Source organism: Diplotaxodon limnothrissa, linkage group LG12, assembly GCF_057381915.1.
Source record: "Diplotaxodon limnothrissa isolate DT_005_m linkage group LG12, D_limnothrissa_male_GT1.1, whole genome shotgun sequence".
NCBI lineage: Eukaryota > Metazoa > Chordata > Actinopteri > Cichliformes > Cichlidae > Diplotaxodon > Diplotaxodon limnothrissa.
The window spans coordinates 23,900,004-23,927,361 of record NC_140607.1 but is presented as its reverse complement, the minus strand read 5'-3'; the positions used below and the strand labels follow the sequence as shown (position 1 = coordinate 23,927,361).

The 27,358-nt window shown below is 39.1% G+C and overlaps 2 protein-coding genes across 5 annotated transcripts in view; both read right to left on the bottom strand.

Annotated features, from left to right (window-relative positions):
- Nucleotides 1-641: 641 nt before the first annotated feature.
- On the bottom strand, nt 642-5,027 carry LOC146621371 (F-box/LRR-repeat protein 4-like). The gene is made up of 9 exons (XM_085366999.1): nt 4,995-5,027; nt 4,485-4,639; nt 3,717-3,794; nt 2,891-2,957; nt 2,625-2,744; nt 2,393-2,520; nt 2,065-2,181; nt 1,795-1,902; nt 642-738 (listed from the first exon to the last, which is right to left on the bottom strand). Exons 1-9 carry the CDS (start codon nt 5,025-5,027, stop codon nt 642-644), a joined length of 903 nt encoding a protein of 300 aa, XP_085223125.1.
- An 11,533-nt stretch (nt 5,028-16,560) lies between these two features.
- The window catches only part of frmd3 (FERM domain containing 3), a 62,130-nt gene continuing 51,332 nt past the window's right edge, over nt 16,561-27,358 (bottom strand). For all 4 annotated transcript variants that reach the window (XM_085368378.1, XM_085368376.1, XM_085368379.1 and 1 more), the window contains 4 exons: nt 26,184-26,252; nt 25,902-26,026; nt 17,392-17,626; nt 16,561-17,041 (listed from right to left, as the gene is read on the bottom strand). In XM_085368378.1, the coding sequence (XP_085224504.1) occupies nt 16,561-17,041; nt 17,392-17,626; nt 25,902-26,026; nt 26,184-26,252 (910 nt within the window). The remainder of the gene's footprint in view (nt 17,042-17,391; nt 17,627-25,901; nt 26,027-26,183; nt 26,253-27,358) is intronic.

Here is a 27,358-nt window from a genome sequence, read left to right as displayed (position 1 = left end):
TGTAATCTTTACATTTTAATGTAAAATATAATCAGACATATTATTAAACCCATTGCCCCCATTTCATGTTTTATAAACAGTTTATTAAATCTTAGTATTCTTAGCTTCTGTTTTTAGTTTATTTTTAGTTTATTTGACTCAATTCAGATGAAAAAAACAAGCTCACAGTTTTGCTCTAAGTAGCAGTAACCCACTACACCACTACAAAGTCAGCGGCACATACAAACAAAAGCAGTTTTTTGTTTGTTTTTTTAAATTTTAAGTTGTAAAATACGATGAGATGGGTTTTTACCTAACAACATTAACCTGAGTTAAAAGTAGAAAAACAAGCAGCCTTTTAAAAAATTCCCGCAAAGTTATATAATGACAGAAAATATTTAATGCTTAGACGATACACCCTTCAGATTTCTGCACATCTGATAACAATCTTTAAACGCATGCAGTCAAGCACATATACCGGTATTAAATGCTTTTTAGTCATCCTTGAAAATAGTCCCTCAGACCATGGCAGACCTCATTTAGCCTGTTGCTCATGTAATAGCATAGAAAAATAAAACTAATAATGCTACATACTTGGCTAAATCAACATTTCCCTCTTTGATTTGTTCAATAAATATTTCGTGGAGATATAACTGTCAGGGTCAGGACAAAGGGGAAACATTAACGGTGCTGTTCACTTCTTTGATCTCGTGTTCAGTGGGTAGATGTGCACAGCCATAGAGATGAAGCACCTTCAGCCTAAAAGGAGACAAACATGGAACCAGATCATAGGTGCCAGCATGCATTTTTCATATTTTGTAACTACAGAAAGACATTTGATTTGGGTATAGATTGCTCCTTTATTCTGCCATGTCACTCACTTATTAGATCACTAGCAGCTGACTTTCATATTTTCGAATAATTTCCACCAATTAGATCATCATTGCATTAATTACTGCAGTGCTGACATGCTTTATTTTCATGGTCAGTTACAGTGTGCTCATGATAAGATGGAAGGAAAGTCTTTTTTTTTGCAACTTTCGTAACTGTCATATGCTACGAAAACATCACAGAGTTTCACACTGCATAATCATGTCTCAGCATGTAATTTGTTTAGTGTGGCACTCATATATGGTTTTACACTCGTATGAACTTCTAAAAGATTGTTCAATTGAATTTAGGAGACAGATACAACATAATGAGCAGAGTGTCAACTCAGGCAGACCCATTAAATGGAGCCCACAGTCCTGTGACATCAGCTGACCTCAGTGCCTGTCCTCAATATTTGATGGCTCAGCTGATATCCTTCTGCACATATTATTAGGACATTTTATAAAAGGTTCACTATTTAAGTTGTCCCAGTCTCCCCGCTACATCCCCGATTCTCCTTTTCGTGTGACACAGCTTCACCAGATGCTACTAGATAAACTACAGTCCATCCAGAAAGTACTTTTTTTTACACATTTGATTGTGTTACAGCCTTATTCTACACACACTGCCCATCATTGATAAACATCATTTATATATGAGCTAATTATAATTTTATCCTGTAAAAGGTCATGGGGGGTGAACCTAATGTGTTCGTGTGTGCTACATTTAGAACTGCAACAGTGGAAAACCTTTGACATTTAAATATGTAGAGAAATGAATAGAAATTGAGTTTGAAAGCGTGTGAAGAGCAGCTACTGCAACCTTCTGAAACACTGTATTGATACGTCCTTGTGTTCATTCTGCTCAGTGGAATTAATGGCAGTACACAGTGACTCTGCATTTTGTGCAGAGAATAAAGAAACATCTTTGAATGTGTGTTTTTACCTCTTGCAATGTTGGCAAAGCTTCAGTATTTTCTTTACGGTGATGTGGCAGAAACTGAGTTTGATGGTATGAAGATGTCTGTTGCAGTAATTTGCTAGCAGAGAAACCCTGGGTCACATCATGCATGCACAACACACACACACACACACACACACACACACACACACACACACACACACACACACACACACACACACACACAGGTGAGGGTTCACTTGTTCGTCACTGACACTAGCACATTGATCACATGTGGTGAGACGTGCTTTGTACCCTCTGTTTCCGGTGCTGGTGGAGCTGAGATCCAGCTGCTGAAGTCTTGTGCAGCCCAGAGCCAAAGACTGAACACCTGCATCTGTTACTGCTTTACAGCCACTCACATCAACAGCTCTAACTCACACAAACAAAAACCCACATGGATATCATAGATGTTAATTGTTATGTCAAGTATGAAAATATGAATTTAACTTTTTATTTTCTAAAGTAAAACATATTTTTATACAGTTCCTCTGGCCGGTTTCTATTGATAAGAACACCGCTGGCAACGCTTGGTTCTTATTAATTATGTGCACTTTGCTTCCCTTTGCATATGTGTGGATACCTGATACAAGGTGAATATTTGCTGATGCTATGCAGTGTCAGGTCAGTGACTCCAGGACAGGAACTGAAGGACAGACTCTGAAGTTCAATGCAGTTCTGGAGCAAAGTATCAACTATGGCATGAGTGACCTGTTAGCGGCAGGGACTACGTTTAGAGCACTATTAAAGACAGAGCTGCAACTCCATAAACATTCAATGTGTAGATTCAGATTGAGTCACAGAAAACTATCCACCTGTAGTCCTGTGAGATTCAGTGAAATGAGGCTTTTGAGCCGTGCTGTCAACCCAGTGAGGCTGTTTACGGTGATTTTTGGCACTCGTCCGATGTTTAGATGCTGAAGGCCGGAGCACATCTGGATATGAAGACATGCAGAAATGTACAAGGACTTACTTTTTCACATGCTAAATCATGTTTAGTAAATGAAGCTCTGCAGAGCATCATAGTTTTTTTTTTATATTAATAGTATGTGTTTTTAACTGTTATATCAAAATTTAGCACCTCATATACTGTCTGTAGCCAGGATGAAGTAAGGAACTGACAGCCAAACACCTCCAACCTGCGCAGGCTAAAAGACAATGTTGTAAACACCAAAAACAACAACATGACAATCTTGATGTGGTGGTTATTTAATGTCCTTCTGATAATCACATCTCATTCTTCACGAGACGAAGTGGTATTTATTTCAAATAATAAAACCATTCGGTGTCCAGGAATTCAAACTAAGTTTAAAATAAGGATTGCGAGGATTAACTAAGGATTATCTGAAACATAAGAGCAGCGTCTTTCGAGGCTTAGACTTGAGAATGTGAGGTGTCAGCCACTACAAGCCGTTATCAGAATAACATTATAATTTTTCTCTTTGATGCAATTCTCACAACTCCTCCAGTTATTAATTCAGTTAAGTCAGAGGTTTCAAGGCCTTTTATACCAGTGGCCACAACAGCCCACTGTGATCTTAAGTGGGCTGGACCGATGAAAATCCCCTTTCTGTCAGTGCAAAGACATTTAATTCCTGCAATATCTCAATAGAAGAAGAAGTGCAAATTTAACAGTGCCCTGAAATTCTCTGTCTGACAGAGAGACTGTATTTCATGTCTGAAGTGTAATTCATATTTCAACTTGACTAAACTAAAACTCATCTGACAACCACTTGAAGACATCCCCCCAAAAAACCCTTCATGCACGATATTTACAAAGACAGTTTATCCAGAGACAAACATGCACGTGCATTATGGGACACTTTCTAACCCCCACCTAAGCCTACAGTGTAGCATGAGTTACACCACCATTAGCAGTAAATGTGTTAATAGGGAAGGATTCTGACCTGTCTTTGTGTTTCAGGACAAGTTCTTTCAGTGGGGCATCAGTGACTTGACAGCCATTCAGGACAACAGATTTTAGGCTATAGAAGAAGAAACAAAGTTATCCGCCCATGTCAGATTCTTTATCTGGTATTATAACAGAGGTTAAGAAACTGGATGGACTGATTTCAACAAACACTTGGCATCAGTGGGAAGGGAAACTTAACAGTAATAAAACTCAGGCAAAACCAAACTCATGGAAGTGCGAACATCTACCAGTTGTGGATGGGTGCATAGATGGACAGACCCACAAATATGAAGATATAATATTTTCACCATACAACATGCCCTTCTTACTCTGAGCACAGTAAACAATTCAACATGTAAAACATATTTTTCACTTCACTAAGATAAAAATGACAAGAAGTCAATTATACACAACCTGTGATCAGCACAAAAATCATCCCTTCATCATTTAAAATGATGACATTTTTTGGAGTGAAGGTTTTTACTTTGTTAGAGGTTTAGAGGTTAGGTCAAGGCAGTTAGTGGGAGTTGTTAGGGTCACTGTAACATCCTCCTGTGTGTGTGTACTTGTTTAAATGTCTTCATGAGGACCATAAATTGGCCTCTCACTGTATTCATGGGGACCAACAGTCAATGTGGGGACTAAATCCCGGATTTCATGAATTTGAAGGCATGCTTAAAATTTTGTATTTAGGTTATGGTAATAATTAGGTCATGGTTACTCAGTAAGCCGTGAAAACAAACATATGTGTGTGTTTACTGACCCTTTTCTGTAATCCGTCAGAGCCTTCACTCCTGTGTCTGTTGCTCCACTCCAGCTTACATCCACACTAGTCATGTGATCACAGCACTGACTAATCACTGACAAAATTTGATCACCATGGAGACCAGGACCAGTACAACTTGTGACCTTGAGTTCCTGAAATGATCGCATGACTTTATATTCACGATATTTGCACTGCTGTCACAAAGTACTGATGTAAGCCGCAAAATATCACATTTTACACACTTTACATCTATGAGACTTGTGACCAGTGATGGAAGATGCATTCAGAGTTTGGGTTTAATAAAAAAGTGGCAGCACAAAAAATAGATAATGAATGTGATTTTTTTTACATAACAGTCAGACACAACTCTAAGTTATTTTCACAGCCTTTCAGCAGAACTTCCAATCCTTCATGCCACCTCTGCATGATTATCATTTAGTTATTTACTCTATTGAATCATATTTTTGTATTACTTTTCTTGTTATTGGATTTTTTTTTTTTTTTTACCTTAAGCGAATTCCTACACAGTGAGAAAAACATCTGCAGCCCACTGGAGCAGACAGAGAGGCCACTGCAGCTATACAGAAACAAACTTCGAGGACAACGTCTGCCCACACACAGCAACCACTGGTCAGTTAAAGCCGAGTTTTCAAGCCTTAGATTTTTCCCTTGAAGGAGGAGTAAAACATAAACTTTTGTTTAATGTAAGCAGCTTTTTTGTTCATTCAAAACTCTGAACTGTAGTTTCTATGCATGACTGTGCAGGTCAGTGTAATCATGTGTATGTTTGTTCAGGGAGCAGTAGAGCACACACCAGCTGGAAGCTCTTACATCATGAGAACGTACCATGTGCTGCTACTTGGAAAAGTTTAGAAAATCCCTCTGACATCTGTCCTGTGTTCGATCTGAATTTTAGCAGAATGATACTAAAATCTAGCTGAAGTGTTTACCAAACTACAGGTTCACTCACACAGTGAGTGATCAGATGCCAGTGCATGCAGGCGGTGGCAGACCTGCACCACTATGGATAAATCCCTATGAGGCAGCAGAGACAGGATGAACAGCCACACCTCATCAGGCAAACACAACCAGCGGTCTCTTACAGGGACGCCTGCTGACTAGCAGGTGTAACGACACCACAACATGCAAAACAGAAAGTAGAGGGATTGTTTTAACAAGACACTGTGAAATGTTACAACCAATGTTAAGATTATTACATTAAAACACCAGATAGACTTGGGTTTAAAAAACTGTTTAAAAAAAAGGCTAAAACTATGTGCGCATGTAGTAAAGATTTCCTACCTGGTATTCAAAGGTATTGTCCATAGTGACATCCGTGGCAGAGTCTGTAAGTGTGAATGAAAGTTACACATTGTCAAAGGAGCTTGGAAAGAAAAGCGTCTGGACTTCTTTAAGTCCAGACGCTTTTCTTTCCAAGCTCCTTTGACTACGATGACCTGGATGACTGAGAACCTTCACAGACAAAGTTACACATTATATTCTGATGTAAAAACAGCGCTAATTCTGAGCATTTACTTGGTTAAAAAGTGAAACGCATAAGTAAACATTATATTGGCTTGTTAACCAGAATGTCTGATAAAGAGTGAAATGAATTATACATAAGTTTCAACAGTTGGAGCAAATTTGTCATGTGAGATGTTGGTGACTGAGCTTTCCTTTGATCTTCTGTTTTTTATAGCACTTTATCATCTTTTTGCAGTTTTGTCTGTAATTTTGATGTCAAGCTTACACTCACACGATGTAAGTCCAGAGTCATCATGATGAAGAGTGTGTGTCTGTACAGGTCGCGGGATCAGATTCAGTTTCTTTGTGTACTTGATTGCTTGTTGATGTCTGCAGGAGACAAAGGGTGAAATTCAACTTCTCATCATCACACACTAGACAAAATTATTTGGCTATTAAAATTAAAATTTGGTTCATATGCCCTTAGATAAGAAGAGAAAAGTGTACATCAGGAGAGCGTAGACGTCTGGGGAAACTTAACAAGTTTTTCTAGTATAAACTTGTTCAAAGGTTATAAACAACTCTCCACACACTAAATTAGCTAACCTTGGAAATCTTTCTCCCAGTGAATTATCAGTGAGGATCCAGCGAGCTCTATCTCCAGCTCTATTTTTTGGATCTTTGAGAATCCTCTGATGGTCTGTACTGTCTGGATGATGTCTAATCCTGTTTTGAAGCAAACCTAACCACAGACACAAGAGGGGGGAAATACATATTAGCAAACTGCTTAAACCTTTTCATCTCAGCATTCCTTGAATTACAGTATTTATTTGTAAAAAGCCCTTGGCACCTTGCTGTAGAGCACTTATGAGTTATAAATAACTCCATGACAGGCTGATTTGTTCTTCCAGTGATAGAAGTGAGGAAATTTAGTTTTTGATAAGAAACAAAAAAGGAATGAAAAGCCAAACGTTAATGTCCAAATGTAAAACTTGATCATCTTTTTTTCTGTCCTGTTTATCTCATAACCTAAGGGTTCATTTCATGACAAAGTGAAAGCATCTTGACACCTTGATAGTAATAATTAGCAATGCCACATTTTTAATCTTTTGAAACAATTTAAACTATAGCATTTTAAAGAAACACCCATCCATCTGTCTTCTTCTACAGATGGATGGATTTGGATGGTCTTGGTTTGACTGGAGCCCTTTCCAGCTGTCATAGGGTGAGGGATGATGAGGTACACTCTGGACAGGTTGCCAGAGACAGTCATTCACACTCATGTTCACATCTAGGGCCAGTTTAGAGTCAGTAATTAGCCTAACCTGCACATAATTGGGCCGTGGGCGAAAGCCAGAGAACAAGGAGAGAACATGCCAGGAGAGACTCCACACAGAAATGCTCCAGTTAGCTGGTGGATTCAAACCCAGGACCTTCTTGCCACCACACCACTGTGCTAACTGGACTGTTATTTATTAGATTTTTCATCTAATTGACTATAGCTTGAAATATTGAACTAATACAATTTTTTAATATTCTTTTTAAATTCTGTAATTTTGATGTGGATTCACTGGAAAATCCAAATTTTCCAACTATATCTTGTCTTTTAAAGGGTTATAGGAACTGAGTAACAAGACTCAAACATCATGACAAGAGGACTCCATATGAATGGAAACCAAAGTTAACTACCAAAGTAAAACACTAAATTAGTAAGGATAAATAAAACAAGAAAACTCAGTAGTAAGCTTGACATGCAGGAAAGACAGATGGAAAACAGAGGAAAACACTAAAGAAATGATTCATTAAAGTTCAAGCTGTAACTGGAACAAAGAACTAAAGACTCAAAATACTGAGAAAATAAAAGAAGATTAAAAGGAAAATAATAAACAAACTAAAGGCCAAAATACAAGGTCCATAAACTCTAAACTCAGGGTCCAAACACCCCCGGACCATCAACACACGTCGACTGATTGCATACAACATATATAACGATTTCCATACCTGGGTTAGAAACAGGAGCAGCATCCTTCTCCACACAGTACACATCACCTGGCTTGTTCTCATCATTCAAGGCTCTCTCTTCTGCAGTTTCCTTCATAAAAGCTGTAGGTGTTTGCTTCACAGTCAAATTGCTGCAAGATTTTGCACTTCTATATTCGCTAGGAGTTTTCTTGGTGCCATGTGAGCTCCTCTCCTCTGCGCTTTCTGCTGCGGTGGCTCTTTTGCTTCCTGTGTTGTTAACCTGTTTTTTAATCTCAGGATTTGTGATGTAAGAGTTCAGTTCAAAGCAAGACCCCGGACAAGCTGGAGCTTTAACATAATCGCCCATTTCTCCAGATGTCGTCCCCTCTTTCACAGGTGACTCAGGCTTGAAATGCTGGCTTATTCTGAGGTGATTTAGCTGAGCCACACATAGCTGGTACTGCTCATACACACTCAAGTTTAATGACGATTTCAAGGGATGGATAACATGGGAATTAGCTGTTTTTGCCGTCTGCTCAGGTATCATCTCTGGCTCAGCGAGGCTTATTTGACTATGTGTGTGATCTGAACTGGATTCCTGTTCTTTTCTATAATTTCCCTCATTCCTGTCATCTTGTATTTTCTCCTTCTCATTTTCTTCCATCCACTTGTCCTCTTTGCTCCGTACCTTTTGACTTTCTGACACCTCTCTTTTAGCTCCAGCTCTTTTAGAAGTCATGCCACTGAAATTGTTGCTTTCATCTAGCGGTTTTAAGATATTCACTTCACTGTACGCGGAGCTCTTTTTACAAATGGCATTCCTCCCAGATGATGTGGACTCTTTGATCAAGTGTGTTGCAGCATCAGATGTGAATGTGTGGTCCCTTTGATTAGACATGTGAAATCTGTTTGTTCTGCGGTAGTCTTGGCTAGAAATGTGTTTATTGGTGGCATGTTGTTGCTCTGTGCTTTTTATATTTTCAGTTTCAGTATCAGGCCAATTTTCCTCCTGTGTCCCTGGGGAAAAGGAGACTGGACTGTGGAGGTCATATGAAAACTTATAGCTACAGGAGCTGGTTAGATCATTTAAAGATCTGGACTGACAAGTTGTTTTCATACTTGATCCTCCCCCATATACCTCACGAGCACCGGCATCAAAGGAAACTGGATGATGATATTTAGATCCAGATGAATGTTTGGGTGAGATTTTCTTGCTTCCTTTGTTTTTCATATTGTTTATCAAACTGTCAGCTCTGCAGAGTTGATGGCAAATCACTGAACCACTGCAGAGATATCTGTTAGCCCAGTCCAACACATGCCTGAGCTTCTGCTGCTCGCTGAAGAGAGAGTCACTGAGAAGATGAAGGCTCAGCTCCTGGTTGATACTCTGCCTACAGTTCCCAACATCCTCCAGGAGTTCAGACACAGCACCTTTTGTTGTAGTATTTAGATCTGGCATTTGAAAAGACGTCTCTTCTCCAGTTGCATCCATTATTGCATGCTTTAGTATTTCGCCTTCCTGTGTACACCTTAATATGTTCTCTGTAAACGATCAAGTTATTTACATTAATGGCAGAACAGTCCTGTTTATTAGAAGCAAAACAAATGTTTAATGCACACACTATGCAGAACATATTGAACACATCAACATACAATACGCTGAAAAAGTCACCCCTCATTTCTTTATATTTTGCTAGGACAATGGGAGATCATGTTCAATGGGGGTCATGTTGAAGAATGAAGTTGTTTCCAATCAAATGCTTTTCAGAAAGTTTTACAAAGTGTATCAAAATTTGATGGCACTTTTCGGCATTCACAGTTTCATCAGTTAAGAAGACATTGTTAATACAACTGCTTGAAATGCACTCCTAAACCATTAAATAGCCTCCACCATGTTTTACTGATGGCTGTAGATACTCACTGTTGTGCATGTTTTCTGACCTCCGTCATACATACTGACAACAGTTTCAACCATGAATGTCAAATCTGGATTCCATCCATTTCCTTCTACCTATCTAGTTCAGGGTAGCAGCTGGGTGGGCGTCTATGCCAGCTTTCATGGGGCAGAGGAAGGATACACCCTGGACAGGTTTCCAATCTATCAAGAGAGAGATAAAATCCACATTTATACTTGTGGTCAGTGTGGAATCATCATTTAATCTAACAGCCAGGGGCAGGCCGGAGCACCTGGAGACGATACGTAGACTTCACAAAGAAAGGCTGGAGAATTCAAACCCAGGATATTCTTGCTCTGAGGTGAAAGTGCTAACTACAGCATTGTGCTACCAAAAATTTAGATTTGTTTCTCCATTAGACTTGTTCCACTGATTTTCAGTCCAGTTCTAGTGTCATTTGGTGTACCTCAGCCTTTTGCCCGTTTACTCTTTTTACAAATGGCTTCTTGATAACCAACCCTCCACTTGTTTGTGAATGTGTGATTGGTCCACTTGGAGTTTTTCTGTTTCCTTTTTTTTATTTAAACGCAAACTGTTTGATATTTTGCAATGACCCTGATGAAGGCCACAAGCCGAAGCGCATTGGTCACCTAATAAAGTTGTTCCCTAATACTTCAAGTGTCGCTGGAGTCTTCACATCATCCAACCTTTCACTGAGACTGTTTCCAATCAGGCTTTGGTGAACAGCAGCTGGATCAACTAAGGGAAAAATACATCTCTCAGATCTTTTGCTTTTTCCTATTTCTTACAGACACAACTTTCAGATACTGTTCATTTACTGCAGCTAGTTTTTTAAGCCTGCAGTTTCTTCTTTTGTCCTCTGCTTGTCCAGTTTCCTGGTTGTTTTTTTTTGGTTTGTTTTTTTGGGCAGAGACACCGTGCATCAATCAAAAATATGCCAGGTTTTCGGCTAATAGCTTGTTGGGAAATACCTTGTTGGTGCAAATTATACTATCAGACTGCATTATCACACAACCCTGGTTTACTGAAAAAGCGGCCAATGTCAAAAAACCCCAAACCAAATAAAAAAAACTCAAAAAGCCTGGAGAACTTTAGATGAAGATAGAAGAAACAAGAAACAAGTGTTGCTCTCCAACATCCACTCTAAGAATTACATGGTTTGGCTATTTTTGCCACAAAAACAACAGCTTTAGTTTGAACCAGTTTAAGAGAATAATCACTCTTACCCAGAACTCTTTCCCGGCTTGTATTTTGATAGTTCCAGCCATGGAAAACATAAGTAGCATCTAAAACACATGAAGCTCAGGCTGCAGTAAAGCTCTGAACACACCCATGGAAGTCTTGTGTTGCTCACACAAATATCACCATAGAGATCTCAACACAAGCTGCAGCAACTCCTTTTTACCACAGGAGGGAGGCAAATCTCTGACAAATTGGGAACATGATTTATTAGGATATTAGCAGGAATAACTCGCACAGTAATAACAACATTTCAATGTATGTTCATCAGGGAGCTTTATTGTGGCAGTATTAACATATAAAACAAACCATGTTTTCTGTTATAACATACAAACATTCAAAATGTTCACTTCACAAAGTTCATAAGGCTTGGTTGTCCCAGTAGAGAGGGGGGGTCGTTACTCGAGGGATGGTTTTCCCCTTTTTTTCTGACTCTTCCTAAATCAAATCTCCCAGAGTTTATTATTAAAAGTGACAAAATGACAAAAAAGAAACAACAAAATGACTTGACTAACTGATAAAACAACAAAACAATCAGATTTAACAATAACAATCAAAACAATACAGGGACCGTGCAAGAGATTCTGCTACTACTGTACATGCCCACACAACACTGAAACAATATACAGTTTATTTTGCTCTACCATGTGATGTCCAGTAGTTTTGCATATAGTAGACCTGAGTTCAAATATTTAAAATCTTAAATAAATGAATTAAAACATGTATTAGTGTATTCGGTTGTGTATAGTAGTTTTAAACAATCTGATTTCCAAGTGTTAGTTCAGCGTTCTTGCTGTTAACTTTCCAGATATGTAGACAGGCAGTTAAATTTAAGGTTTGTAAATACTTGACTCATGCCGGTATCTTCTGAATTTGCACTTAGACGTGACATCAAATTGTATGTGATTTTTTTTTACTTTACTATTTTTTTCTTTATCACAGTTTTCTTTATAATTAGGCAACAAAAGTTGTTCTCCCAGTCCATCCTGTATGCTGTTTGTCAATAGCAGAAACCCAAGTTCTGTAGCTAAAAAAAAAGAGCTGAAAGTGGTTCAATTCCCCTTTTCTTAAAGGGTGTTAATGTATAAATGAGCTACAGACTAACATAGTGCTACAGTATCAAATAGACCCCAAAGGCCTTTCTGTTGTTTGCAATGAGTCAGTGGTTGATTCTAATTTTCTAGTTACAAACTAAAGATCTGAGCAAGTTGGAATTAATACTTTACAATTAGTGAGATTAAATTCATTTCTGTGAAGTGAAAGTGAATGAAATCTAGCCTTGCTAATGGCATCAGTGGCTAATATGCTAGCATGCTCTGTTAACAATGAGGTCTGGCTTTAATGATGTACAAGCACACAGCAAAAGCACAATGTAGCTAACTAGAGGAGCTACTCTTCATCTGATGAGAATATTACTTAAGTTAACACAGTTAGCAACCACCTGTAGTCTATGTTGAGAAGTGAGTGACTAAAATTAAGTCCAAAGATCACTGCAAAGTGGTTTTTGGTTTCAAAAAGATCATCAGTTTCTCCTCTTGGTAAAAACACAGAGAACATGCATTTGTCTATGATGGTTGAGACAGCCAAGCCTGTAATCTACAGTGGATTGCTTTACACAGACAAGACACACAGAGGAAAGAAAGAAAGGAAATCTTTTTCTTTTGCCACAGCTATAAACACAGTATTTACAGATGAAGGGCATGCAACTTGCACTGAGAGGTCAGCAAAAGGAACCAAAAAAGATAGATTCCCTGGTTTAACTGCAGGAAGGTGGAGCACAGAAATAAAGAACCAAGGCCTGCATCTTTAGAGCCGTGAAGAGTCTTTTAATCTGTGGTGAATCTCTTGAGCACTTTGATGCCTGTGCATACACGCTATGAAGACAGAGATTATGGTGATCATTTAGCAGTGCATACAGATCAGCTTTGTTCACTCAAGTGAAGGCATTTAAAAAAAAAAAAATCTCAGAATCTGCAGCGTTAGATGCAAACATCTTCATCAGAGTCATTTGGCCCTTTGCTCAGTTTCACCTTTGAAACTCAGTGCATGTGCTGTAGTAGGAAAATAAATGCTTTGTCCTCAAATAAACTTGTTCCTGTTGTTACTGCATATCTGCTATATATGCATAAAGCTTGTTAATGCATAAAGTCCACAGTTACACGACAACACAGCTGATAACATGAGGCAGAATAAATAGAAGAGAATGTGAGGGCTGTGCAATGCAGAAGCCTCTGTAGCAGCTCACTTACAAAGACTACAAGGAGTGGAAAAATCAACTTTAAGTGATGATTTTGTAATAGACCCTCGAGACTGGCTCGAAATTATACTGTGTAGCCATTCCCAGTTTTGATAGTAGTGCAATGAGCATTGAAGTTTATCTATGAAGGCCAAACTGCACGTACAGGCTCTCAGAGAAGGAGTTTTGTGTAGTATTTTAATGAAACTGACATGGATGCATACATTAGTTATGTGAAATTATGCTACAACAACACAGACAGTCAGCCAACATATTAATGTCTAACTTCACCTACAGTGCTTGGTTATTCTAAATAGCAAGACATATGAGATAAAGGTTATGGATAAATTACATGGTGTGTATATGCATGTTTTTTTTATTAATGACTTTTTAATTTTTTAACATAAACTGCATAAATGCCCTTTCCTGAGAAGTTGATCCAAATCAAACTACATTTCGGACACAACTACATCTGTTTTCATTTGATCTGAAGCCATTTAGCATCACTTTCATTCAGAGTCACTATGTCGTAACAGACAGCCATCGTCACAGGTTCAACCAACAAGTTGATGGCTGTAAGGTCCAAAAAGTAAACTTTTACTTAGTGACACTTTTGAGATCATCTATACAGACAGCACACACACAGAAACCTTGGCTTGCTTTATATTTGACCTCACCTTTTATACTTTCATGGCAGACAAATGTGAATAATTTCTAAAATCCTACACTCTGATCCAGATCAGTTTTCCTGTGTATACATATAGCAGGATGTCACTTCCAATGACTTGAGTTGATCCTAAATTTACACACCAATCAACAACAAGTTACAGTTGTGGTCAGATGTTTACATGCACTCGTCATGAAGGTCATGGCAACTTTGGGCTTTTAATGATTTCCTTGAACTGTTCTTTTCCCAGCATGGAATCAATGTACAGCAGACCGGCTGCACTATTTTGAATGTATTTTGGACTTTGCCTAATCGACACAGGGTGGACACAGGGTGTCGCTTGAATAAATAATAAATAAACTCTACCAGTTCTGCCAAGAATGGTCAGATGTCCAGCTAGAATTACAACAGACATGTTGATGGCTACCAAAAGCATGAGGTCAAGGTGCAACAAGAGATTTTCAACAAAATATTAGTCAGAGTACATCTATATATTTAAGCCTGCATACTTTTGACTTATACTTAAACTATCCCTTTGTGAATTAGAGAAAATCCAAAATAAATTGAAACTCATGCACAAAGTTTGTGTTTTTATAATCATTAAAGATGTATGTTGTAAAATCATTCCACCCTGAAAAAACTGCTCAAAGAAATCATTAAAATCCACAGATTATCATGACATTGATGATGAGTCTATGCAAACACTCACACCTGAAGTGAATAGGGACTGTTTCGCTATGAAACTGTAGGCCTTCGTGTTAATATACTTTGATATCTATCAAGTAAAGCAAATAAAGCAGTGCTGACCTGTCATCCAATATCCTTAGGTCCCAATCTGATCAAGCATTCCCAGGAAACAGAGGATCGTTAATGCTCACTCTCAGAGGATTTTGCCAGTACCTGTGGGGCCTATACAGTGCTAGGAAAGAGGTTTTAGTTTATTTGGTGACTGGTCGGGGTAAATACTTAAGCCAAATCAGAAGTATATATCCATGAACAGAACCTTAAATCTCCTCAAACCAGAATCCCATGATTCACTGTGTCTACAGTGCAACATGATACCTCTGTCTTTGGTCACATCCAAAGATAAATACTCAACATGATGCAACCACAGAAGCTTTTAGAAATGTACTCCAATGACTGTGTCTGTGACCAAACTGCTGATCTTATTCTGCAAGATTAATAACTGCAACTGCAACCGCGCCAATACAATACCTTCATGAGCGGTTTCAGGCCATTACACGCATCACTTGTCCCACAGTGTCGTTGGAGCACACTCTTTTGAGTCAGCCACACCAACCCATCTTTAGTTTCTCCTGAAACTTATGCACAGCTCCCTGTGAAGTAGCACATTGCTGACTAATCAAAAACGAACCTCAATTCCACGATCATTTTCCCTCATAAACTTCCATGTAACCTTTTCTTCCTTTTTTCATACGTTTACTGCAGACTCTGTCCACACTGTTTGAAGATGCATGAGCGACCGTAAACTAATGAGCTAACATTTAGTTCAGATGACATTTACACTTTCATCGAAACACATTTTATCAAAGAAAAAAAGCTGAGAGTTTTTCTCCGGCCTTCCTCATCTTTCCAAAATGACATCACGTAATCTGAAACAGTTGTAATCAGTGATCTGTGTAAAAGATTTGTGCTATAGCCTCTGTAGGAAAAAGCCAGGGTGCTACCAAGCCAACAACTGTTGGTGGTAGTCCTAAAAAATAGTTTCTCAACACTCACACCCTGATAAATCTCAGCAAATTCGCTTTTTTTTTGTAATCTTTTGTAAACTATTAATTTGAAAATAAGCTCAAAGTAGATCCTCTGACTGAAAAATTCCTGAAAGATCTGATCACATAAAAATGTACAAAATGTTAAAAACAAGTTTTTTTAATTGGCATTATTATCAATATCTCTTGTTTTGTTTTTTTTAAATATATATGTATATATTTATATAATGTACCTCTGACTGTGGATGTTGTTGTTCAGTGACTAATCAATCATAGCTTTCTGCGTCCACCCACTCCGTCATGACTGACAGGCTCTGTTACCAATCAGGTGCTCCAAGGACAGGAACCAATCAGAAAGGTTTGTGGAGAGTCTCCGCATCAACTTATCAGCATCAGGAGTGAACAGCCATTCAAATTTCTTCTTTTTGGGACTTTTTCTATGTCCATTACATCCCTTTCCACAAGTTCCTCCTTGAGCATTACTGTCCTCTATCTTTTCACTTCATCACTATCTGAAGTGTTTATCTTAACAAGTGACTAAATGCTACTATTAAAATCGTATTTCTCTCTTCCAAGCAGCAAATTACGCAGGTGAAACAAATGCTCTTGTCCCAGTGTTTTTAACTCATTTTAGGGATCCTGACAGAAATGTAATTGATTTTTTGAATGAAACATCCAACAAGAATTTTGTGAGCCAATAAACTACAGTCTCATTTCATCTCTTTGGCAGACTGGTGTTTTGGCTGAATACTAGATTAAATATAAGATTAAATCACATGTTAAGACATACACTTGGACGTATTTGTTTTCCTCACAGTGCCTCTTCTCTCTGCTCTTTTTCTGAATGTCTTTTCCCTTCTCAGTCTGACCACAGGTTCTCCATGGCCATGCTGATCTTACACAGGATCCAGCGTCGGAGCGGGCAGTAATACTCGTAGTGAAACTGCTCAAACTCCGGTGTCTGCCGGATCTCATGGAGGAAGGACACGTCAATATCTGACTCCAGCAGCAGCAGCAGTGTGGGCACGGTGACGAGCAGGACCCCCATTACCACAGCGACAAAGCGGGCCACGCTCAACACGCAAGCATTGACTCTGTCATTGGATGACAGCAGGCGCAGACTGCTGGTCAGGACTCCGCTCATTCGACTTCTCGCGGCCAGGCGGGTGCGCTCATAGGCCCTGTCTCGCTCCCTCTCGGCCTCCAGCTGGGCCTGGATGTCAGGATCAGCATGGAGCTCCCTAAGCAACCTGGCGGGGCTTTGAACTGGAGAGGAGAAGAGCAAGTCGACTCCTCCCTGGCTGTCGTCCACTGGGGTGGGAAGCATGCTGGCACAGGGACTGGAGAAGAGAGAGAATAAGCAAACCTGAGCCTGAGTTCACCCAATGAATGTTACTAATGTTCAGATTCAGTGTCTGCTGAATGTCCTGAATCTCACTTATGCCTGAGAGATACCTTTTGCTCCTAAAATGTTAAAAACTCTAAAATTTGTCCTTTGCTAGAGAAAATGGGTTGAATTTGGAGTTTTCTTTCCAAAAACCGGCAACTGCATCCATCAAAAACACAACCATCTTTACTGTTTACACCGAACACATGAGCCAGAAAATGATCATTCAGCCGAAAGCAGCTGTTGAGGCTTTTATAATTAAAAAAAGCTGCTTTTGACAGTTTATTATAAAGATTTATTGACCTGTAAGTAAGCTCAGAAATGGTCAGTGTGCCGCTGGCCTCATCGTCTTCCTCCAATTCATGTTCAGCTTTGGGCGTCTGAGGTCGGAGATTTGAGGTTTCCATGGAAACACGAGGCTGCAAGTCATTGCCCGAAGCAGAGTTTCCTGCTTCAGTACTTTGCTGCTCTGCATCTGCAGACCCAGCTGAAGATTTGAGGGGAGACAAGGGGACCGAGTCCTTCACAGCAGCAACACCTGGTGAGGGGGAAACAGAAGTCAAAATATCTTTGTTTTTAATAAACATTCATAATTATTTCACCTTTTATTTACAGAACAGATGATGAGCAGACTTCGATACTTTTTTAAAAAGTGCATTTTCAGCGTTGTGTCTTGCACAGTTCACAGCGGAGCTACAAAAAGCACATTTAGAGTTTGTAACTAAAAGACAGAAGATTATTTTGCTCTCCAATGTGATCTCTCTTTAATGTAAATATGAACAATTTCACACTTTGCAAAGCTTGATGTTTTAAAAGCAGATTATTTGAATAAAGAATATAATAGTTTTAGTCTAAACATATATCGAGAGCTCTGCCTTTATCACCACTTGCTTGACTTTTTCTTAGTATTAGCACACTGTGCAGGATGTAATCGGCCTGCAAAAATCAATATTACTTTGTATGCAGCTGGGAATGGAGACCTCTCAGCTTTGCCTTTTTTGTGTGTGTTGCTGTTGACTACATTGACCACAAGATGGCGTTATTCGCTCACGTAAGGATAAAGCTTCAGACTTGGAAAAACAGCAACCGAGTAATAAATAAATACCCAACTGTGGCATCAACACACAATTTGGTGAAACCATAATAATGCTACGCTGCAAGTGCATAGCATAGATATAAGTCACTGCGTTTGGTGCAGTGATGTGAGCAGCTGACAACACCTCTGTGAGTGTGAGCAACAGTTGATGCAGCGATGAAGACCTCCTGATTCTGTTGGTGTGTACAAATTTCAGCTAGCAAAATAATACTCTGGTGTGCAGTTACATATTACTCTTTGAGATTGATGAGGTGCGAGAGATTAATGCCTAAATACACACACATTTGTTGATAAATGGAAATATATAATGTGTGTGTGTGTAGGTGTGCGCGCGTGTGTGTAAGTGAGTGTTAAAAATAAGCCACACACACACACACACACACACACACACACACACACAAGCCCATTCAGCTATCTTAGTGAGGACCTTCATTGACATAATGGTTTCCCTAGCCCCTTACCCTAACCCTAACCATTAAAAATGAATGCCTAACCCTTACCCTAAACCTAACCATAACCTAATTGTAACCCTGACACTAAAACCACATTTAGGCCTCAAAAAGGCCTTCAAACTTTTGAGGACCGGTGAGTGTGTCCTCACAAGTGACTGTCGGTTCTTACAAGTATAGTAGAATGCAGATTCCGGTCCTCACAAAGATAGCTAGACAGGAACACAGACTCATGTTCATTACAAACACAGCTGAAAACATGTAGCCTCACAAACTGAGAAAGAAGGGTCAAAACCTGATGAGAATACATGACAAACATTACATCTGCAATGTTTTTATGATCCATTGATTGAAAGTGGTATAATATCAGATACAGAAACTCAGTGTCAGAGTGACTAATGAGTTACCGTGCTCCCGATTCAATTATAAATTGATAAAAAAAATAAAATAAAAAAAGAAAGAAAGGGCAAAGGAGTGCTGAAGAGTGAGTGGTGACTGCTACCATGGAAACACAGCAGGCAAAAAGCCAACAAGTGTGTGAACTCAGGGAGGGAAAAAAGGGGGGAGGAATAAAAACATGGAAGCTGCAGCAGAAGAAAAACAACACAGTGATGGCGACGACGACGACGATGATGCTTGCAGCAAAAGAAAACAAAACTCAGTTGTAATTATTGCAGTTTGTTCCTTTACTGAAATTCTGCACTGGACTTGATTTTTGATTATTCCCTTTCCACAAATGTGTTGTCATTACCAGAGATGGGCGCGTTACTGTAATCCGATTACCCTTTTCAAATAACGAGTAAAGTAAGGGGTCACTATTGCAAAAACGGTAATTAGATTACCGTTACTTTCCCGTAAGAACGCGCGTTACTAAAACCGTGATTTTTTTGCGAGAATGTCTCATGACAGTGACGTAAGCGAGTGCGACGTTCGTGGCAACAGGTGTGTGCAGATCAACAATGGATCATATGAGTGCGGGAGAGAGTATGAGCGTGCAGCGTTTAAAGTGTGGAAGTACTGACCTTACTTTAAGTTTGATTCCGTAAAAAGTGATGAAAATATTAATGTCCATTGTGCGTGGGAAGAAAACTTATTTTTACAGCAAACAAAAACCCCTAAACTTCCAAGCAAGCACCGAGTGCGCTACTACGTAATGGGAAATTCACAGAGAAACTCGCGGATTCTTCAACTGACCGCTGTGGCACACCAGGGTAAACCTCCGCCTACCTCACTCCTGCTTTACAGGTGAAAATAGAGCAACAGGACCGATAGTCTTTGATTTTATTTATTTTCTGCTGTGTTTTACTTGCATCTATTTGAAAGACCGAGTGTAAACACAAAAAAAGATTTTATTTTATGTGCTGGAATGTGCAGAAAATAAGTTTAAATGTTAAACAAATTTCTTCCAGTCTGAGACTGTTACATATAATTCAATTTTTGCTTGATGCATAAAGTTAAAAGGTTAAAACTAATAAAACAAGTTTTAAAAAGAGACTTTTTCATTTGATTACATTACATGTATGATGGATTATGCAGAAAAAGTAGAATTGGGCTGAAAGATCTATCGCTTTATCACCTCTTCAGGTTGTAAATCGTGTTTTTAAAAAGTAGCTAAGTAGCTAAGTGGGGAGGACAAAAAGAAAGGACTCAAAAGCAACCAAGGCAGAACTGCTTGGCACACGGTACATACAACATTATATGTAAAATTATGAATCAGAACAGAGTCCCACTCTATGTAAAGCTAACCCTCCGTTCTCTTTCAGTCATACCTTCCTGTTTTATTGTGATAGTTATTGTTTTCTGTGACTTGTGTTGCGTTTGCTTCCCCTCCCTCGTCATTTTTCTTTGTTGCATCATCCCTTACTCTTTTTTTGCATCCCATGTGTTATGTGTCTCCAGTACAGTTTTCTAGTTAGTAAATTCCTGGTATCTGCTCAGCTTAGGTTCTTTTGTTAGTTTGATTCCTGTGAGTCCAGCAGTAAAGCTGTATTTTGAGTTCAGTGTTGCTTCCAAGTCCTGCATATTGGGTCCTAATCTTGATAGCCACACGGCAGCATATGACTGCCTCAGGTGCATTGCTTATTATTAAATCTATCCTTCATAAGTGTGGCAGTGTGTCCATTACAGTTGGATGTTTGATTTTATGACACACTGAAAGCTGACTAACATTAAAATGGTACCTGTATCCTGTTTGCACTGTAACGTATTAGAAATCTATGCAGCAGAGACTGTCGAGTTCACATCATGACCAGCTAAGCCTGAGATTAGGAGTAAAAATTATTTTGTAAATTTACAAAGAAGAAATCCTGAGTTCTGTCTGACTTAACTAAACACATCACTGCTGCTGCAGCTGCTGCTGCTATTTCCCATTTATGATCCAGTCTGTCCTGTTAGCTCACATGAAAGCCTCTCCATAGATGAGGTGATGCACATCATCCTCGTGCCTATGCAAACACGCACACACACACACTAGTACTCAGAGCAGCGGTTTCCCTTGTTATGCAAGTGCCGAGAGACCGATTCATCTTTGTCATGTAACCTCATCTTTAGCACTCAAACACTTCAAAAGTAAATTTGTCTCTATGATTGTTCAGAAATAAATCAGCTATCAACTCCATTAACTGTGTGCTCAGCTCTTTTTTTTTAAACTTTTAAGCTCAATTTTTGAGCTGTTTGAAGGATTACAGCTTCATCAGTCGAATTATAAAATCTACTTTTCAACCAAAATCATCGCCGATTTGTGAAAGTGATATAACTTTGTTAAGTCAGCTAAACGCACATAAGTGCATAACTGATTGCAGTCTTTCATGATGAGAATACATCTTTTGGCATCAAAAATGCTGAAATATAATAAGTTAGCAATAATTCTTTCTCACTGTGTCTGTAAATGAGGGAATTGCTTTGTCTTTCATCTGCATGTCAATTGTTTATAGGATCACTGATGAAGCTCAAAGGATATTTTAGCCAGTGGGATAAAGATAGGTGGAGTAAAACTAAAACTATTAAGCATTATCATTAAAAAAAAATCAGTACTTGTGCTTTTGTTAATCCTTCACTATTTACTAATTTAACTTAATCATTTAATTCATTTAAACTTATTCCCAAATCTACTAATCAAATATTTAAAGTGCCTTATCTTGACCCATCTGCTTAATCATCATTTCATTTAAGGTTGTAAATATGCAGAGCAGGGTGCTAAACTTTAGCAGATATGATCCAGCAGAAGTAAATGTCAGATGCAAATGTCCAGTCTTTAACCAGTCAGGTCCTCAGGATGCACAGAGCCCCTGTGACATCACATTGCGCGGATGTAAGAAGAGAGCAGGTAATGATCTGTAAATTTACAGCTAACGAGTGGGTGTCATATATGCTGCCTCCCACGCGCTCCATCCAGCACACTTTTCACACGAGCCACATTTAGTATTTCTAGTGGTGTGAAGAGCAGCTGAAGATTTAATCGTACCACTAGATCTTCAACAATAACCCTAACTTCAACCTGACCTAATTCTAACCCTATTTCATGATTTACTTCTGGGTACCCAGATGTTTAATGTTATGGGGACAAAATCAAGTCCGCATAACATGAGTAATACTTAAACTATGCACACATGCACACTTCTATTAAAGCAGCCTCTTGAGAGTCCCATGTTTGGCAGCTTACATTCACAGTTTGCATCAGGCGGTTGCCACAACAGACCTGGCAACTAACTGCTGAGCTACCAGGCTCACAAATTTAAAAGGCGTTTACCTCCTGGTTAGACTGTGGGAAAAAATGTCAAAGGATACATTTATTAGGAGCTAAAAGAAACTTCACACAGTGACCTTTTCCACTTGGCTTACTCTCTTCCAGTATATTTCTCTGAGGTCCAGTACTGAATCCAGCGATGCGACCCCCATTGCCCACCAGTCGCACATAGACATCCCGTCTTGTGTGATTGGCTATACGTAGGTGGAGGCTTCGCCTGGTTGTTATCTTCACCTGGCACCTCAAGGCCTCAGCCACTACTATCGATGAGTCTTGCTCATCTTCAGCCTCTCCTGGGTGGAATACTTCAAGAGCTCCAACCTCTCTCTGCTTCATCCCTTCTTCCCGCAGCCTCTCTGGTGTCATGTCGAGTTCGAGTCCCCCTATTTTGCTCCCGTAATTCTGGGTGTTGTCGACACCGGGACCGTCGCCCAGTTCCAAACTACCCTGCACGAGGCTGCCTCCAACATCACTGCTGTTTCTGTGCCCTAGAAGCTCCATCATTCAGTTTGATGACAAAAGCCGGACCAGCTGTCTGCACAAAGACCCTGACTGACTGGGCTGCCAGCTGAGCTCCAACACACGCACGCCTATACACAAACACTTATAGAGATGGTGAGAGACACACCAATGCACCAGAGACATTCTCTCTCTCTCGCTTATGCACAGACATGGTGGGCCCTCCTGTGAATGTCAGCGATGGTAACAAAGAGTGGAGGGGGCATTAGAGGAGGATCAGGCCCAAAGCTGCAATTTCTAAATATAACCAGGTGGTCCTGGTGGCAAAGGGGCAGCTAATCTAACTGATTACAGGGGGACAGGCCTGACTCAGGACGGGATGGGGGATCATTTTCTTTTCCTCTCTGCAACCCTGTCTTTATCTGAGTCTTTCCACCAATAAAATAAACCTAATTCCAATTCTACAGCAAACTGGGTACAATCCAACTTTATTCACTACAATACTCGCCTCGCTGTGAGACTGAAAATGAAAGATTTTGTTGGATCACATGCTGCATTAACTGCTGCAAAAACATGGATTGTGAGGCGGAAATATGAAGCCTGATGGCTATAAAACATCCATTAATGATGTTCCTAGAGAAAACATAGCCAGAGTGTATGCGTTTGGATTGTGGTAGATAAGTAGGGAGCAAACTGTACAAACAGAACAAGGTCAGCTATGACCTTGGGTCAGCTTCCTGTTTCCCCTGTAAAGGCTGAGATTAGTGCTCTGAATATAGACTGGACACTTTATCTTAAAGTCCTTGCGTCAGCCACCTTAGCAGAATCAGCTCATGAAACAGTGATGTGTCGTCCAATCACATCGGTTGGGTGAAAACATGCAACGTAATTAAACTCTCAAATCACATAACTCTCATCTGACTCCCATGGAAGCTTGTTTTCTTTCTCCTTTTTTTTTCCTGCCATCGATTAGTCACATTTCAGGTTATTATCTAAAAAATTTTACTTATTAACTCCTTAATGCCAGGTGCAAGACAGAGCATATTTCCTATACTGGCTTCCTGTCACATGTTTTCTTTGTATTATTGTAGAGTCTTGACTTTCAACATAAAGCACCATGAGGCAATTGTTGTTGTGATTTGGTGCTTTTGAAATAAAATTTAATGGAATTGAATTGAATTAATTTTGATGAGTTTTTTATAGCTCCACAACATTAGCACAAAAAACCTAAATAAATGGCAAAACAAATATTTAAAGCAATAAATTCAAAAAAAAAAAAAAAAAAGCCAGATGCAGCAAATATGATACCATCGAAAACTCGCATGCAAATGGTGAAGTTGAAATTTGAATGTAATTCATTTTCAATAATAAATTGACATTTAAACTTAGCTCTACTCAGCATCTTTTTTTTGTCAGTGAGGAAAAAAAGCTTCTATAAACTCCCATATGCAATGTTGGAAACTTGTGGGAGGAGGACTATAGCACGGGCTCATGTGCGTACCTGCTTCGCATTAAGACGCCTGTGTTAAGAAGTGCTCTCTCAAATTCTCTTTCTACATTTTTCATGCATATTGTGAGTCTGACAATACATGAATATTTAAAAATCTTAATTTGAACAATCTATGTCTTCATCTCTTTTTAAAATGTCTTTTTTCTTGTAAACTCTTCAGTTTATTATATTTACTGTTAAACCTCTAATGTTTTAAAATAATTTACAACTATATCACTTAATATCTTATTACCAGAGGGAAAGGCAGGAACTGCAGAAGAAAACAAGGCATTTTCAAATTTAATCTTATGTTATTTACTCAGCCTGTATCCTGTACAAGGCCCTTTATTTGGCCTACTGTCCCGCCCAAACCAGCTGAGACAGCCGAGATGGTTTCTACTGCAGGTCTTTGACCCCGAGCCAAGAAAGAATTGATTTTCCTGTAAATGGGATGAAGGGAGATGAGTGAAAAACAGAGACAAGCAACAAAGAAGAATAGAGGTGGATAAAACGACAGAGTAACCTTAAAATCTGTCAAAAAAAGGCATGAGAGAAAGCGATGAAGTCTATAAATAATTTGTAGACAGTGATGGTGCAACAGCATGACTGCACTGTACATGTTTGAGAACCTAACGAATGTGGTTCAGGTGGATTAAAGGTGAGGACAGGAGAGGTGAAAAATACTGACTGAAGGAGAGGAGAAGCTCTGAGGCGATGGAAGAGACGTGCCTGGCTGGATGGATATAATTTTAACTGAGGGTAAAATGAGCATCAAATCGTTCTTCATCCACAACAGTGTTTTGACCAAGAGTTTTAATCCTCTAATCAACAGCAGCTAAGTGAAGACAGGACTCAGGCACTATCCGTGGTTTGAAAACATGAAAACAGGTTATTGTAATGTGTGAAGTACACAAAGAAAATGCTGTGAGAAATGAGATTGAGATCAAAGGAGATTTTCAAAAACTTGAACTCTGACCTTTGACTTTTAGGTCAAGGTCACCGCGATTCAAACTCATCCTAGATATTTAGCCGATGCACCTATTTTATCCATTTGAAAATCCTAGGTCACTTTCTTCTCGAGTTATCGCATTCATAAGATTTTAAGAAAACTTGACCTCTGACCTTGAGGTGGAGGTTACTAAGATTATTTGTAGATGCATCTATGGTATCAGTTTTCATTTAAAAACTTCTGTGTATGTGCAGCCTGCCCGGCAGGGTGACATCTACACCCCATCAGCCTTTTATGTCTGAGTAGGAAAAATGGAATCTTAGTCTGCAAAAACACACAAAGGTGCAGACACATGGAAAAACTGACAGTCAGAATTATAGTGGGATCCTTAGGGGGGATCATGAGAGGGTATTTTTAGTATGTCGCAATTGGTCACCAGGGAGACAGGATTGATGGCGAGATGGGAGCATCAGCTGCTCAATTAAAGCTCTCTCTCTCTGAGTTTTGTGCATGGATTTCTTCCTACACAAGGAAGATCCCATGTGACTTCACAAATGTCTCTTAGAGGGGCATGAGTGCATGTCTGTTGTGTGTATTTGGGTCTGTAGTAAGCAGTATCCTCCTACCACTGTCTACGGCCGTCTCTTCGTATTCGTTGGTGGAGGGCAGTGCAGGTACCAAAGGTTCCATGTTCATGATGAGATTTTTATGGCTCAGAGAGTTAAAACTTCGACTCTGACCAAACTGAGCTCTGAAAAACATGAACGTCATACATTTTTTAACACCCTTACATAACACCACCATGTGCACTCTGGTATTCATATCTGCAGAACAATAGATGAAATTGTCCTTATTTTATGTTTTATATGAAATAGTGTGACTTCAGGTAATTTCTCAGATGTCCTTACCTGCGCACTTCTGGTGGCTCTCTCTGAATTTTGGAGCTGGCTTCTATCACTTCCTTGGCTACTCTGCCACTAACACAGAAAAACACATAAGTTAAAGGTTGGTTTGTGTTTATAAAAATACTGTAATTGAAAATAAAATGTTACGATGGCAGGTCATTAGTCTCCCTATAGGCAGGTCTGTAAAAAATGTACTCCTTTTCATTTACATGCATATTTGTAGAACTATACAAACCTCCCGAGGCCCTTTGTGACAGTAATATGAATAAGTTCACTCTATGCTATCATCTGAAAAAATAAGCAGTAGCTTGTAGAACCACCTTTTGCAACAATAATATGAAGTAATAATTTTCTATATGTCTGTTCTATAAGTCTCTCACATCACAGGTATTTGTTTATGCGCAGCTCTCTTAAGGTCCCATCACAGCATTGCAGTCGGTTTGAGGTCCAGACTTTGACTGGACCATTGCAACGCCTCGAATCATTCCTTTTTCAAACAGTCTGTTGCAGTTGCTTGGGATCATTGTCATATTGATCCAAGTTGTTTGATAGACAGCCTCACATTTGAATCTAGAAATCTTTAGTGTGCAAAGGAGTTTATGGTCGGCTCAACGGCTGCAAATGTAGAGGTCCTGTGGCTACAAATTAAGCCCATATCATCAACCCTACCCATATGGAAAAGAAATAGTAAAAACTTATAAAACACTTGCATAAGATGTGGCCTACTTCATATAGTGAATCATATAAGGCTTATATGATTTACTCATGAAAGTGGCCACTTTCTCATTACTTTCATATATTGTTTTATTAAGTATCCAAAACATACAAGTTTAATTTCTAGAATTTTTCAAGGGATCTTATATCTGTTTTCACTCTTGTATGCTTTTCATACAAGTTTCACACAAGACAGATACAAACTTTATAAGATTTATATATATCGTTTCCATATGAGTATACTACCATGCATCACAGTTTGTGCTGAAATTCGGTCCACTTTGACTTTGACTGTCCAAAGCACATTGTTCCAAAAGTCTTATTTTTTGGACAGATATAATTTTGAACACCTAAGCTGTGCTGCCTTGTTGTTAGAAAGAAGAGACTTTCTCCTAAGAATCCACCTAGCCACACTTGTTCAGTTGTTATCTAAATGTACTGTTGCGAACTTTAGCATTTAACAT

Bases quoted from the DNA above. Each gene is read 5' to 3' on its own strand.
- LOC146621371 (XM_085366999.1), bottom strand. From the start codon at position 5,027: ATGTTTTTCTCACTGTGTAGGAATTCGCTTAAG. The intron at 2,958-3,716 runs GTCAGAATCCTT...ATTGTCTTTTAG, and splicing joins GTCCTGAAACACAAAGACAG to CCTGCGCAGGTTGGAGGTGT. The intron at 2,182-2,392 runs GTATCCACACAT...TGTGTGAGTTAG, and splicing joins AAATATTCACCTTGTATCAG to AGCTGTTGATGTGAGTGGCT.